The sequence below is a fragment of the Phoca vitulina genome, unplaced genomic scaffold (genome assembly GCF_004348235.1).
Source record: "Phoca vitulina isolate PV1807 unplaced genomic scaffold, GSC_HSeal_1.0 scaffold4, whole genome shotgun sequence".
Lineage (NCBI taxonomy): Eukaryota > Metazoa > Chordata > Mammalia > Carnivora > Phocidae > Phoca > Phoca vitulina.
The window spans coordinates 21,212,496-21,227,350 of record NW_022589707.1 but is presented as its reverse complement, the minus strand read 5'-3'; the positions used below and the strand labels follow the sequence as shown (position 1 = coordinate 21,227,350).

Below are 14,855 nucleotides of genomic sequence, written 5' to 3'. Positions count from 1 at the left end.
TAATTACTAATAGTATTCAAATGACCCAAAAATAAATATGACAAGTGATTCATAGTAAATATAAAAAAATTTTTTTGATATGCATCTCTTATTGAAATGGACAGCGCTTTTTTTCCCCTCCAATTAGTTAATGTGTCTAAAAGGTGACTACTACTTAATTCTAGATTGAGTTCATCAACAATCCCAATTGATCAATTGCTAGGATTTTGTTTTCCTATTATAGGTACAAAAAATAAGTAAACATTATTATAGCAATTTCCATCAACTTGCTTAATTATTCTCTACTGAAATGTCACCAAATACAGTGATTGATAAGCAAAAATTATTTTTCAATCATTTAGCAGTTGAAAACACATCCTTCCTCTTTATTGAAAGCAAAGAAGTATAAGCCACCTAATTTACAGAAGGATTTATGACATCAATTGTCCATCACTTTCTCAAAACTAACACATCACAAACTTTCCTTTTGAATGGTGACCTGGAGGTTTTTGCACTCTAGGACAAGAATCATGGTAAGACTCAAGTTGGTTGAGAGATGTGCCTTTCCTTTGCAAAGTCAAAGAAGAGAGCCTGTGAAAAGGGAGTTGAGAAAGAACTTGCATATAGCAGGTTCTTTTCTAGAAAGAAGAGCTTTAGGAATGAGTACTTACGAACTAAGGAATCATATATTGATTCTATTAAAAATATACTTGTCCCTGTGTCTCCCTGGGGAAGTGGTCTTGTTTACCCAGAAGGTCCTCCATCTCAGGAAAGCCAGGGTAAGCAAGAGTGGGAAGTGATCCTGAATTCTAGTTGCCACTCAGCACACACAAGCAGAAGAACTGGCTCTTTAGAGCATGTTTTCCAAGGAATTTCTAGAAAAATGGAAGCTTGGGATGGGAAAACAAGGACTGGATATTCTGCTGATTATAAGCAGTGCTGGCTCAGGTGTTATACCATGAAACCTACTGGGAGACTATATTTTTCACACTCTAATGGGTAAACATGTAGATTACTAAGCACTATTTGTCCATATTCCCGCAGCTGGTGCTAGTCAGAAACCAGGAGGTATAATACACAGTCCCTGTCTTCAAGGAGCTTCTACCACATTGGAGCCATCTGCTAAGGATATTAAATGCAAGCAGGAAGAGGCTATGTGGGTAATATTATTAAGTCAGTAGCTCAGGGAAAAGGAAGAGGGCAGCTACAGGATGCATCATTCTAGGACGGAGTAGTGTGATGTCCCAAGCTCCTGGCAGCAGGGGGAGCCGCACTAGAGCAAAGCTCGATGTGGACGTGCGCCGTAACAGAAGGCATTTGCTAACTGAGAGGACTGCAAAGAGCCCCTACACACAGAAACATGGTGCCCCTTCACCTTCTCCCCTCCTTCCAACCTCAACCCTACCCAAAAGTGGTAGAATAAGTACACGAACAGACAAAAGGAGGAGAGTGAACAGAACAGACGACAGCACCTTTTCCCCTCCTGCAGGTTTCTGGATGAGCTAGAAGAAAAGGAACAAGTTTTGAAAAGGCTTAAGTTTTTATTTAAACCTGTCGGAAAACTGTAATACCTGAACATGTTACTTAATGCCTAACAACGACCGGAAGAGCCATGGTTTCTGCCAAGACGTCTTCAAAGCATACGGAAGGTGAATCCTGGAGCATGTCTGAGAGTAACATAGGGATAAAAATTAAGTTGTTGCTACTCATGCTCCGCCAAATTCAACCCATTCAATACACTGGTTACATAAATCGAATGGAATAATAATGAAAACAACTACAAAATGTTGCTCTGAAAAAAAGTCACAGATTATAAAGGGAAGTTATTTACAAGCTGTAAATCTGTCACAGAGATGTTGATAATCATAATTATATAAAGTTTCTCCCAAGCCCTTTCACTGTTCATTTTCCATTTTAGCTCACTAGGGCTCTTCAGCCAGCATCTGGAACCTTAATCTATCATATTTTCCCTTTAATTCAGATGTCACTTATTACAAGGATCCCCAAATTAGCTTCCTTTACTTCCAAATAAATTCTCAATGAATGTAATTTCTGTATTTGGCCAATGTTTATCTCTTTAGGCTACATTTTTGTTCTGTACCAGTAGCATCAGCTTAGAGAAATGTTACTTCTGGTGAATTCATTTATATAAGACGAAGCAATCTCATGTTTTTAAAGATGGAAATGAGAAAAGATGAAACTTACACCATTCAACTGTTTACCTTTAGGTTCATTAAAAACAGGCACGCTTTTTGATAGATTTAAAAATGTAGTATATTTGATTTCTGGTCTGCAAGAGTAGCAGGCTAATGAAAACTAACTCAGAAATTACTAAAATGAAAGCTAATATGCTTTTATAAAAAGCATGGCTAGCTTCTTTTAGTTTATATGCAACCTGTATTTAATCTCTCAAACACCTGTCTCAGCACCTTGTCACTGTGATAAACTTTCCATTTGTAGCTGCACTATTCTCTCCATAGTTTGATAGATTATTACAATTCTGATTCAGAATTTAGAGTTTCCAGAAACGAGTACTGGAGCCTGTATTTCCCATCATTTTCATGAAGTTGAAGAATGTTCTGTCCTCGTATCTGTAAATATATCTCTCTAGTGATACAACTCATCAGTTTTTCTTATTGCTCCTTACTTTTCTATTTTATTACTTTCAGAGGGTGGGGAGCAGAGACCAATTAACCTTCAAATATCTTTAATAAAATAGCTCTATGGCATCAAAGAGATACAGTATGGTAACAACAAAACAAACCCTCCCCAAAACAGTGCTGCTTCCTTTTATATCTTTTTTTTTTTTACTGTGGTAAGAACATATGAGACCTGCCCTCTTAAATGTTTAAGTGTACAGTACAGTACTGTTCACTGCAAGCCTAATATTGCACAGCACGTCTCTAGAATTATTCATCTTGCATAACAGAAACTTCATATGCCTTGAAGAGCAACTCCCCATTTCCCCTTCCTCCCAGTTCCTGGTTTGTTTTTACCAATAATTTCTTTGCTTTTATCTCCCTGGTACCAAGATCTATCTTCGCCCTGCATAGGATATTATTAGCTCTTGTGTTTTAAGGCACTCAAAGGATGGTCATTATTTGTAGGCACGATGTTATCAAGAGATTTGTGATGACTACATGAGCCTTCCCACATCAGTCTGTCATTCTTCTTATGCTCCCTTCCCTTTCAGGTGGTATCATTAAGGATATGGACTAAAAATCAAGTAACAAAATGTCTGGAATTGGTAAAAAGCTATACACGTGTAGCAACAGTGTTTCTGTACCTCTATTTACAGAGAACAAAACCTTTCCTGGCTCACTGAGAGACTATGAAACAATGACTTAAAAATCCATGGATAGTTTCCTCCCTAATGGAAATACAGTTTACCTACATTCCCTTCCCTCTGTTAAAAAATAAAAACTTTAATAGAATTAACTCATTACTACTCCTTATAAATCAAACTTGTCTATAAACACACTTTTATTAGATCTCATATTCTATATTCTAAGTTATGTACCAACCTCACATGCTGTTTCCACCTAATTGCTGGCAGGAAAGATGAACTACAGGAATGAAAGAGGCAGTGGCTAGAAATCTTGATTAAATTTATTGGAAATATGGACTAAATAAGGCACTTTAATTAGTATCAGACAGAAGGATGAATTGATCTCCAATACCACACGAACTGTTGAAGCTATAAAATTTAGAAAACGTGTCTGAGGCATGATTCACTATAATGATGGAGATGAATCTCTTTCCTGTTGTGCAAGATGAGTTCAAGATAAAAGTGACCACACTGCTGAAAAGCTATAATTGGTTAGCATTCAGAAGACATTTCTAAGGTAAACTGCCCCTGGGATACAATGGTAAATATAAATCATTTAATTCATTTTACAGTTAACTCAGTGTTCATGAGGAAAGAGAAAAGCTATTTTAGCCAAATTTCCTTGTGGTAAGAATAAAAAAAGTACTGGAGGATTATGGTAATATTTTCTAACTTGTAAGCATGTTAATTCATTTAAATTATCCAGTCAGATGTTCCCTATTATCAGAATCGCTTTATGAATACATCATAAATTAAATGAGACACCTTATGAAAATCTACTTGTGAAAGAAGTTATTGTTAAAACAACTGATACAAAAGTTAATTCATTTGATTGACCAAATATTTAAGTATCAATAAATTTTGCAGAAATTATGCTAAATGAAAAAAGCCAGATACTAAAGACTACAGAGTGCATGATTTCATTTATATGAAATGTCCAGAAAAAAATAAAACTCTAGCACTAGCCAGTAGATGAGCGGCTTCCTGGAACTGGCAGCTGCAAGACTGCAAACGGACACGAGAGCCTCTCTCAAGAGATGGGTTTTAAAATTGAATTGATAGCAGCACAAGCTGATAGCGGTACAAGTGCATAAATTTACTGAAAATCATCTACTTGACAATGGAAGAATTTTATGCTGTATAAATTATACCTCAATAAAGCTTTTTAAAAAGATTCTGTAAAAAAATAACATGGTATTCTAATTCTTAGGGCATTTGCACCCCCTCAAGATTTCATGGACTACCACTGTCCTAGTGTTTATGCCCCCCACTTCCAAATTCACATGTTGAGGCACAAATCCTCAGTGTGATGGTATTGGGAGTTAGGGCCCTTGGGAGGGAATCAAGTTCGAATGAGGTCATGGAGGTGGTGGTCTGTCTCTCCACTCTGTGAGGGCACAGGGAGAACTTAGCCCCGTGTAAAGCGGGAAGAGGTCCCTCACCAAGAACCTGACTCTGCTGGTGCCCTGATCTCGGACTTCTATCTCCAAAATTGTACAAAATAAATGTCTGCTGTTTAAACCACCCAATCTATGGTGTTTTTATTGTAGTAGCCCAAACTGAAAAGTGGGGTGCTGCTGTAACAAATACCTAAAAATGTGGAAGCAGCTTTGGAACTGGGTAATAATGGCTAGAGGCTGGAAGAATTTTGAGATGCTAGGAAGAGCCAGTATTACAATGAAGGGACTCTAAAGGAAATTCTGGCAAAGGTTCAGTAAGAAAAGAGAGCTACAGAGGAAGCTTCCATCTTTTCAGGGAATACATAATATTTACGAACACAATGTTGGTAAAAATATGGATGGTAAAGGCTATTTTGATGAGGTCTCAGTGGAAAGGAGGAACATGTTACTGCAAACTGCAAAAAAGATTATCTTTGTTATCAGTGGCAAAGAACCTGGCTGAATTGTGTTCATGTTCTAGTGTTTTGTGAAATGTAGAACTTCCATGCAATGAAACTGGAGAATGACCTGAGGAAATTTCTAAGTAAAGTGTTGAAGGGGCAGCTTGGTTGCTCTTGACTGCTTACAGTAAAATGCAATAAGAGAAAATGAATTAAAGACAACGGTTATGTAAAAGGTTACCAGACCATAAAGATTTTAAAGATTCTCAGTCTGTCCATAATGGGAAAGCATGTTCAGAAGAGAACACTAAAGGTGTGGTAGACCAGCCATTTGATAAGGAGGTAAGTGTAGGTATGAACCACAAACCTAATCAACCATCTCAGGAGGAACACTGTTGGTTAAAACTGAAGGGGATGGAAAGAAATGAAGGAAGACAAACTCCTTAGACCCTACAAAACTGGACCAGAGATTCAGCTATGAACACATTCTAGTCTTCAAGACAAGGGAGGAATGACTCCAAAGGTGATTCAGAGATCATTAGGACTGCCAATCCCAGCACAGGCCTTTAGTGCAACAAGCCTGCAAGGGTTTGGAGGAGTTGGCAGGGCATGGATAGGACTATCTCCACCTCAGTTTCAAAGGCTCAGACCCCTGCCTAGCAGGGCCTTGTGGATGGGGCCACTGCCTTGGTTTCAACATGACAGATGGCAGCCATCAGAAGCTGCAGGGGGAAAAACATCCATCCAGCAGAGTCATACGGGTGTCATCACTGCCTTAGTGGGTCCAGAAGGCAAAGCATGGAACCAAAGAAGAGTACTCTTGAGCCTTAATGTCTAAAGGAGTTTATCTTGCTAGGTTTTAGATTTACTTGGGACTTGTCACCCACTCTATTCCTCATTTCTCTGTTTCTGAACTGGAATATCTATTCTGTGCCTCTCCCACCATTGTTGTCATGAAGCATATAACTTACCTGGTTTCACAGGTTCACAGCTGGAGAGGAACTTTGCCTCAAAATGAATCATAATTCATTTTACCCATATCTGATGTAGATAATATTTAGATGAGACTTTGGATTTTAGACTCCAGAACTGATGCTAGAATGAGGTAAATACTGGGGCTGTTGGGATAGAATTAACCTATTTTGCAGGTGAAGACATGAATTTTGAGAGGCCTGAATGTGCACCCCCAAAAGTTCAGATGTTGAAGCTGTAATCCCTAATGTGATAATGTCTTGAGGTGGGGCTCTGAGAGGTGGATGTGGATGAGGTCATGGGGATGGAGCCCCCATGATGGAACTGGTACCCCTATAAGAGGATGAAGAGATGCAAGAGCTCTCTCTCCACCATCTGAGGACCTGGCAAGGAGGTGGCCCCAGAAAGAGGGCCCTCCCTAAAAACCTGACTGACCATGCTGGCACCTTGATCTCACACTTCCAGCGTCCACAACTGTGAGAAATAATGTTTGTTGTTTAAGCCACCCAGTATTAAAACTGTGTTTCTGTTACAGCAGCCTGAACTAAGTAAGAAACGTAAAAAAAAATAATATAATTGCCATAAAAGAGCTTCCCAACCAGTGAGTGGTGACATACTATTGTGTTCCCAATGGGTTTCAGGAGTGACTTCTAATATCTCAGTCACTGGGGTGGCATGATAGGATCTGAGTCTTTTATTCTCTTGCTACTAAGAAACTTCTTCCACTGACTATTTACTATACAAATAACACATTTTCCCGATCCAAGTCTCCTTGCTGAAGTGAAAATGTAGAGAACATATTGATATTTATGGGATGCTGCTCAAGCAGTGCTTAGAAGGAAATTTATAGCTGTAAATGCCTGTATTAAGAAAAGCTCAACTCAAAAACATAATTTTCCACCTTAAGACATTAGAAAAAGAAGAGCAAACTAAACCGAAAGGAAAAAAGGGAAGGAAATGAAGAAGATTAGAGTGGAAATCAATGAAACAAAAGTTGGTTTTTTTGTTTTGTTTTTAAGATTTTATTCATTTATTTGACAGAGAGACGCAGCAAGAGAGGGAACACAAGCAGGGGAGTGGGAGAGGGAGAAGCAGGCTTCCCATTGAGCAGGGAGCCCAATGCGGGGCTCGATCCCAGGACCCTGGGATCATGACCTGAGCCGAAGGCAGACACTTAACGACCAAGCCACCAGGCACCCCAAAAGTTGGGTTTTTTAAAAATAAAAATTTTTTTAGCCTGATGGACTAAGAAAAAGGAGATTCAAATACTAGAATTTATTGAATTCATTTTAGAAATGAAAGAAGGAATATTTTACGGAAATAAAACATATTATAAATGAATACTATAAACAAGTGTATGCCAATAAATTAGGTAACTTGAATGAAATGGACAAATTACTCTAAATACACCAAATACCAAAACTGACAAGAAGAAATAGACAGACACTCTAGATAGATCTACAACAAAGAGATTAAATTAGTAATGGAGAACTACCTACAAAGAAAAGTCCAGCCCCAGATGGCTTCACTGGTAAATTCTACCAAACATTTAAGGAATTAATACCAATTGTTCATACTTTTCAAAAAAAAGGGAGACCACTTCCAAACTCATTCTATGAGGCCAATATAAAATCAGAGAGGTCTCAAAAAAAAAAAAAAAAGATATTATAGACCACTATTTTTTTTTTTTAAAGATTTTATTTATTTGACAGAGAGAGAGAGAGAGACAGTGAGAGAGGGAACACAAGCAGGGGGAGTGGGAGAGGGAGAAGCAGGCTTCCCGCTGAGCAGGGAGCCCAATGCGGGGCTCAATCCCAGGACCCTGGGATCATGACCTGAGCCGAAGGCAGACGCTTAACGACTGAGCCACCCAGGCGCCCCTAGACCACTGTTTCTTAAAGAGATGCAAAAGTCCTTAACAAAACACTGGAGAACTGAATGCTGTAACAAAAAGAATTATACATCAGGACCAGGTGCAAATTATGCCAGGAATACAAGGTTGGCTTGACACCTAAAAATTAAATAATGTAATGCACCTTCAATAGGATAAAAGCAAAACCCATTTGATCATCTCAACAGAGGTAGAGAAAGCATTTGACAAAATCCAACACCTTTTCATGATGAAAACACTAACAAAGCTATGAAAAGGAACTTCCTCAAATTGGTAACAGGCATCTATAAAAAATCCAGAGCTAGCATTATACTTAATCATGAAAAATACATGCTTTCCTACTAAAATCAAGAAGAATGCAAGGATGTCTACTCCTGACACTTCTACCCAACACTGCAGTGGAGGAACTGGTCAGGGCAATTAGGCAATCAATCAATCAATCAATCAATAAATGGCATCCAGATCAGGCAGAAAGAAATACAATCATGACTACTTGCAGATGACATGATCTTATATAAAAAGAAATCTAAGAAATCTAATAAAAAAACAACCATTAGAATTAAGTTCAGCAAGGGTGCAGCATGCAAGATCAATATTTTAAAAATTATTTTTATATACTTACAATAAATAATCCAAAATAACATAAAAAAACAATAAAATACTGGGAATAAATTTAACCAAAGTGCAAAACTTACACTTTGAAAACTACAAACTATTATTAAAAGAAACAAAGGTCTAAATAACTAAAAAGACACTCTACGTTCATGAATAGGAAGAAAACATTGTTACTTAAGATGGCAGTACTCTCCAAATTGATCAGATTCAGTACAATTGCTATGAGAATCCCAGCTAGAGATATTTGCAAAACCTTTGTAGAAACTGGCAAATTTATTCTAAAGGTCATACAGACATTCAGAATAGCCAAAATAATATTGAAAAAGAACATAGCTGGAAGACACATACTCGTGATTTTAAAACGTCACACAAGGCCAAAAAAATTAAAAATAAAACCCACTTCATACAAGGCAATGGTAAGCCAAATAATGTGGTACTAGCCTAAGGGCATCAATGTAATACAACTCAGAGTCCAGAAACAAACCCATATATCTATGGTAAATTGATTTTCAAAAGAGTACCAAGAATATTTAATGTGAAAGGAAATAGTTTCTTCAACTTAAGAACTGGACAACTGAATTGTTACATGCAAATAAAGGAAGTCGAACCCTTACATCCTACCACAAATAAAAATCAACTTAAAAGTGGATTAATGAGTGCACCTGGGTGGCTTAGTAGGTTATGCAGCCGACTCTTAGTTTCTGCTCAGGTCATGATCTCGTGGGGTTCCACACTCAGTGTGGAGTCTGCTTGAGATTCTCCCTCTCCCTCCTTCTCTGCCCCTCTCCCTGCTTGTGCACACGCACGTGCACTCTCTTTCTCGAAATAAATAAATCTTTAAAATGGAATAATGATCTAAATGTAAGAGGTAAAACATGAAAGTCTTAGGAGAAAACATGGGGCTAAATTTTTGTGACCTTGGATTGAGCACTAGATTCTTAGACACAGCTCCAAAAGCATAAGCAACAACAACGAAATAGATAAATTGAATATCAAAAGACAGTATCAAGAAAACAAAAAGATAATCTACACAATGGGAGAAAACATTTGCAAATCATATATAAGAATCTAACATCTAGAATATACAAATAGCTCTTACAACTTAAAAGACAACTCAATAAAAAAGGAGCAAAAGACTTAAATAGACATTCCTCTAAAGAGATATACAAATAGCTAATACAACAGATGAAAATATGCTCAACATGATTAGTCACGAGTGAAGTGCAAATCAAATCACAATGAGATATCACATCACCCCTGCTAGAATGACTGTGCAGAGGGCAAATAATAAGTATTGGTGAGAATGTGAAGAAACTGAAACTCTCATGCATTGTCAGTGGGAAAATAAAATGGTGCTATCACTGTGGGAAGCAGGTCGGTAGATCCTCAAAAATCTAAACATGCAATTACTATATGGTCCAGCGATTCCACTCATATGTATATACCTAAAACAACTGAAAAGAGGGACTCACACAGATATTAGTACAACTTTAGTTGCAGCATTCACAGTAGCCACAAGGTGGAAACAACCCAAGTGTCCTCAATCTAAATGAATGGATAAACAAAATGTGGTATCTCCATGCACTAGACTATGATCTGGTCATAAAAAGAAATGAGGGCGCCTGGGTGGCTCAGTTGGTTAGGCGACTGCCTTTGGCTCAGGTCACGATCCTGGAGTCCCTGGATCGAATCCCGCATCGGGCTCCCTGCTTGGCAGGGAGTCTGCTTCTCCCTCTGACCCTCCCCCCTCTCATGTGCTCTCTCTCATTCTCTCTCAAATAAATAAATAAAATCTTTAAAAAAAAAAAAAATGAAATTCTGATACATGCCAGAAGATGGAGGAAGCAGAAAACATTATATTAAGGGAAAGAAACCAGTCACAAAAGAGCACATACTAGATGATTCTATTTATTTGAAATGCCCAGAATAGGCAAATCCATAGAGACAGAAAGTCACCTAGCAGTCGGTCAGGATGGAGGTAATCGGAGGTTGATGCACAGGGTTTCCTTACACAGGGGACAGTGTTTCTTTTGAGGTGATGAGTATGTTCTAGAATTGCTGATGGTTGCACAACTCTGTGAATATACTAATACAGACTAATATAACTGACCTTTAAAACAAAAAACAAACCTCTCCCTTGAATCCATATGCCCTGCCAAAAATAGCCCCAGTCAATTTCCTTCTATCTCACAGCCTCCTCCTAGATCTAAAGAATCTTTTAAAAGAGTTGTTTGGGGCACCTGGGCGGCTCAGTCGTTAAGCGTCTGCCTTCAGCTCAGGTCATGATCCCAGGGTCCTGGGATTGAGCCCCGCATTGGGCTCCCTGCTCCGAGGGAAGCCTGCTTCTCCCTCTCCCACTCCCCCTGCTTGTGTTCCTCTCTCGCTGTGTCTGTCAAATAAATAAATAAAATCTTTAAAAAAAAAAAGAGTTTTTTATTCTCATTATTGTCACTTTATTGTCACACTGTAACTCAACTCTATTTGCCTGCAGGAGTAAATACTACACCCGTCAATATTTACTGTGACTAAGTCATAAAAATAAGTGCAAGCAACTGAATAAATTCTGACAGCCTACTGGGTACTAGAAGATCAAACAGGACAAGATATCTACCCTTTTCTCAAGGGGGAAATACAAGGTGAACAGATAAGAAGCACATTAGTCTAAAGATTAAAATGAGCCAGAGAATATCTGCTTCATATTGGGTTATCTAAAAGATGTGTTCTCAGCAAGTGAGGTTTAAGATTTTTTTAAAGTAGGCTCCATGCCCAGCATGGAGCCCAATGCAGGAGTTTGAACTTCACAACCCCGAGATCAAGACCTGTGCTGAAATCATAGTTATTATTTATTTCAAGGTAGAGTTTAGTGATTCATCAGTTGCATATAACAACCAGTGCTCATTACATCAAGTGCCCTCCTTAATACCCATCACCCAATTACCCCGTCTCACCCACCCATGTCCCCTCCAGCAACCCTCAGTTTGTTCCCTATAGTTAAGAGTCTCTTATGGTTTGCCTCTGTTTTTATTTTTATTTTTCCTTCCTTTCCCCTATGTTCATCTGTTTTGTTTCTTAAATTCCACATGAGTGAAATCATATGCTATTTGTCTTTCTCTGATTTCACTTAGCATAATACACTCTAGTCCCAGCCACGTCATTGCAAATGGCAAGATTTCATTCTTTTGATGGCTGAGTAGTATTCCACTGTATATATACACACATCTTTATCCATTCATCTGCCAATGGAAATCTGGGCTCTTTCCATATTTTGGCAGTTGTGAACATTGCTGCTATAAACATCGGGGTGCATGTCCCCCTTCAAATCACTATGTTTGTATTCTTTGGATAAATACCTTACCTAGTGGTGCAATTGCTGGGTCATAGGACAGCTCTATTTTTAACTTTTTGAAGAACCTCCATACTGTTTTCAGAGTGGCTGCACCAGCTTGCATTCCCACAAGCAGTGTTAGAGGGTTCCCCTTTTTATGCATCCTCACCAACATCTATTGTTTCCTGAGCTAATTTTAGCATTCTGACCAGTGTGGGGTGGTATCTCATTGTGGTTTTGATTTGTATTTCCCTGATGATGAGTGATGAGCATTTTTTCATGTGTCTCTTAGTCATTTGTAGGTCTTCTTTGGAGAAATGTCTAATACCAAGGATCCAGACATATAAACGGGAAGGCAGGCAGCGGGAAAAGCAAGTGTAATGATATGTTTGAGGAATTACATGAAGTCCAGTAACTGACCAGAGGCTAGCTGAGGTCCCAGAGGTAATGAGAGGCTGGTTAGCGGTAGACCTTTAAGACTTTTTATAAGGCAGGGTGAGAAGTTGCAACTTGCTTCTTCTCCATCTCATTATACTCTGTGCACATCTGTCCTATTACACTTGTATCTGTGTCCCCACCTTACACTTGTGCCTGCCCTAAGGAAAATGAAAGTTTTTGTTCACCTCTATCTAACAACTGCCAACCAGGATCTGATCAGACATTTCCTGAATGAACAGGTCATATCATCATGCTGTGATAAGACAAAAATCCTAAGTCCTAAGGAAGGAAAAAACATCTAAGGGCAGTGTACAAATGAAAGCCAGGAAATTTTCACTCAAATTCCTCAGCCTAGCCTGGTTATTTCTACCAGAGACTGTGATGTTTCCCACGTTTCAATCAGTTAAAAAGAACATCTTCCAAACTTAATTAAACTCATTCCCAGACTTTGAAACCGAAAACTGCCAGCAAAGAACAGTTTTAGCTCCTGATTACTGTGCGGTTGTCATTAATTGGTTCTCTAACTCAAGCCTATTCCCTAAGTATTCTAAGACACTGTGCAAAATTGTATCCACCTCAACATCATCAGTGTTATATAGTCATTAGTAATACGTGGAAATGGAAAAGCTATTAGGTTATAGTTTTTTTTGTCTAGAAACTGAAATAGGATCTAGCACCACCTTTTAAATAATACATGATTACACATGCTTTCCTTTTAAATGGTTTATAAACACTGACTGGCCAAATAACTAGCTTCTCCTTTGCAGGTTAGATTTTCTGTTTGTACTACACAGGGATTCTGCTACAGTTCTAATTATAGCATCCTTATCTAGAAAGGCACACAATGATTCTGAACAGTTGAAACAAAGCTAACCAAGAACCCTTTTGGAGTAGAAAACCACACAATGCTGCAAATAAATAAACCATGTTTCTTTGGAAGGGGAAATTTTTTTTTTCAGCTGGCTTACTGTGGCCTTGAGGCTTCAGCCTGGTCTGTCTGAAGTTTTTCTCCTCCTTCCACTTCCATTGTACAGTAAACAATTCGATTGGGAGCAACGGACTTCAAACCTTGCACTTCCATTATGACAATCTAAAGATAAAAAAAAATTTTTAAATGATACATCAAGTTGGTAGCCTTTAACAAGACACAGAGATAGCAGCATTGATTACAAGTAGAATGACCAACTGATAAAATTATCTAGTAACACCAATGGTATTTTATCTTCCTTAGAATCCACCTGTATTCATGGAAGGTATAGTAAGTAACATTCTAAGGAAGTCTAGTATTGAAGAAATATCTCCTGCAGCTTATTAAAGTAAGCTTAAGATCTCTAAATATAAGCCTGACTGAGTTAAGTGAGGTATAAACTCAGATCCTTAAAACATGAGGGCAAGTCTGCATGAGGTAAAGTGGAATTACCCATGAAAATTCAGTGAATGTGCTAAAAGCAGTACAGGGTGAGTTCCACATAAAGTGAAATACTATTTATGAGCGGTGCACATCATCATCATCCCAATTTGTGGTTATCAGTATGTGACATCATCAGGTCTTTCTATATTCACTTATTTTAGAGGACTATTAATATTTATAAAAGAATATTCATTATAGAAAATGTATATCTCATTACGAAGTATGGAAAATATAACTTGCCGATGACTATCTTACTACTAACTTGGCAAGGAAAAAAAGGACTTTTCCACTAAAGGTATGTGCTAATTTAATGCAGCACACTGGGAATGGGTAGAAAGACTGATACTGTATTATGCATCTATAACTCCTAGAAAAAAGAGAAACAAATATTTTTCAAGTGGGCTTTTTAATGTTCATATAAAAGGCTGATTTTAAAATATTGTAACCTAACATTTTCACTGGGTGTACACATAAAATATAAATATTACTGAGTATTTTTGCTATAGTTTTTTTTTCAATCAAAACTTGCATCCTGAAGTTTCCTAAGTTCTTGAAGCTCATAAAATATATTCAATGGCATTTTTATAACATGCACATTTATGTCTTTATTGATCTCATGTTTTATTTGTACAAACAAGATTAACAGCATTCATGCCATGTATCCACTATCCACTAAAATATTCACTAAAAACATCATGTATTGATCATTTAATACATTATTAAAGTCATTCCACTTTTCATTGAGTTGTGATATGAATCTTGAGGCAAAAGTTCTCAAAGAAACCATCTTAAAAAAAACTATTCTTCCTTTCACTCTTCAGCACAACAGAAGGATTATGTTCATAAATATAAATGCCTTTTTTTCCCCTTGAAAATAATGGGAAACTAATCACTAAAAAAGAAGGTCAAACTCAGAACCATTTTCCTTTCTCAACCAAGACTTTTGTCATTTTATCACACAGAAATTCATACCAACACATGAATAAAAATAAGGGCATAACAGAAAACAGACTAAGAACTGATAGAGACCAGTAACACCTTTCCTAGCTGCTGTAA

General features: G+C 37.7%; 1 protein-coding gene across 17 annotated transcripts in view; it reads right to left on the bottom strand.

Moving 5' to 3' along the window:
* CADPS2 (calcium dependent secretion activator 2) overlaps positions 1-14,855 on the bottom strand; it is a 520,372-nt gene that overhangs the window by 282,339 nt on the left and 223,178 nt on the right. For all 17 annotated transcript variants that reach the window (XM_032401664.1, XM_032401666.1, XM_032401671.1 and 14 more), the window contains exon 6: positions 13,357-13,478. In XM_032401664.1, coding sequence (XP_032257555.1) covers positions 13,357-13,478 — 122 coding nt within the window. The remainder of the gene's footprint in view (positions 1-13,356; positions 13,479-14,855) is intronic.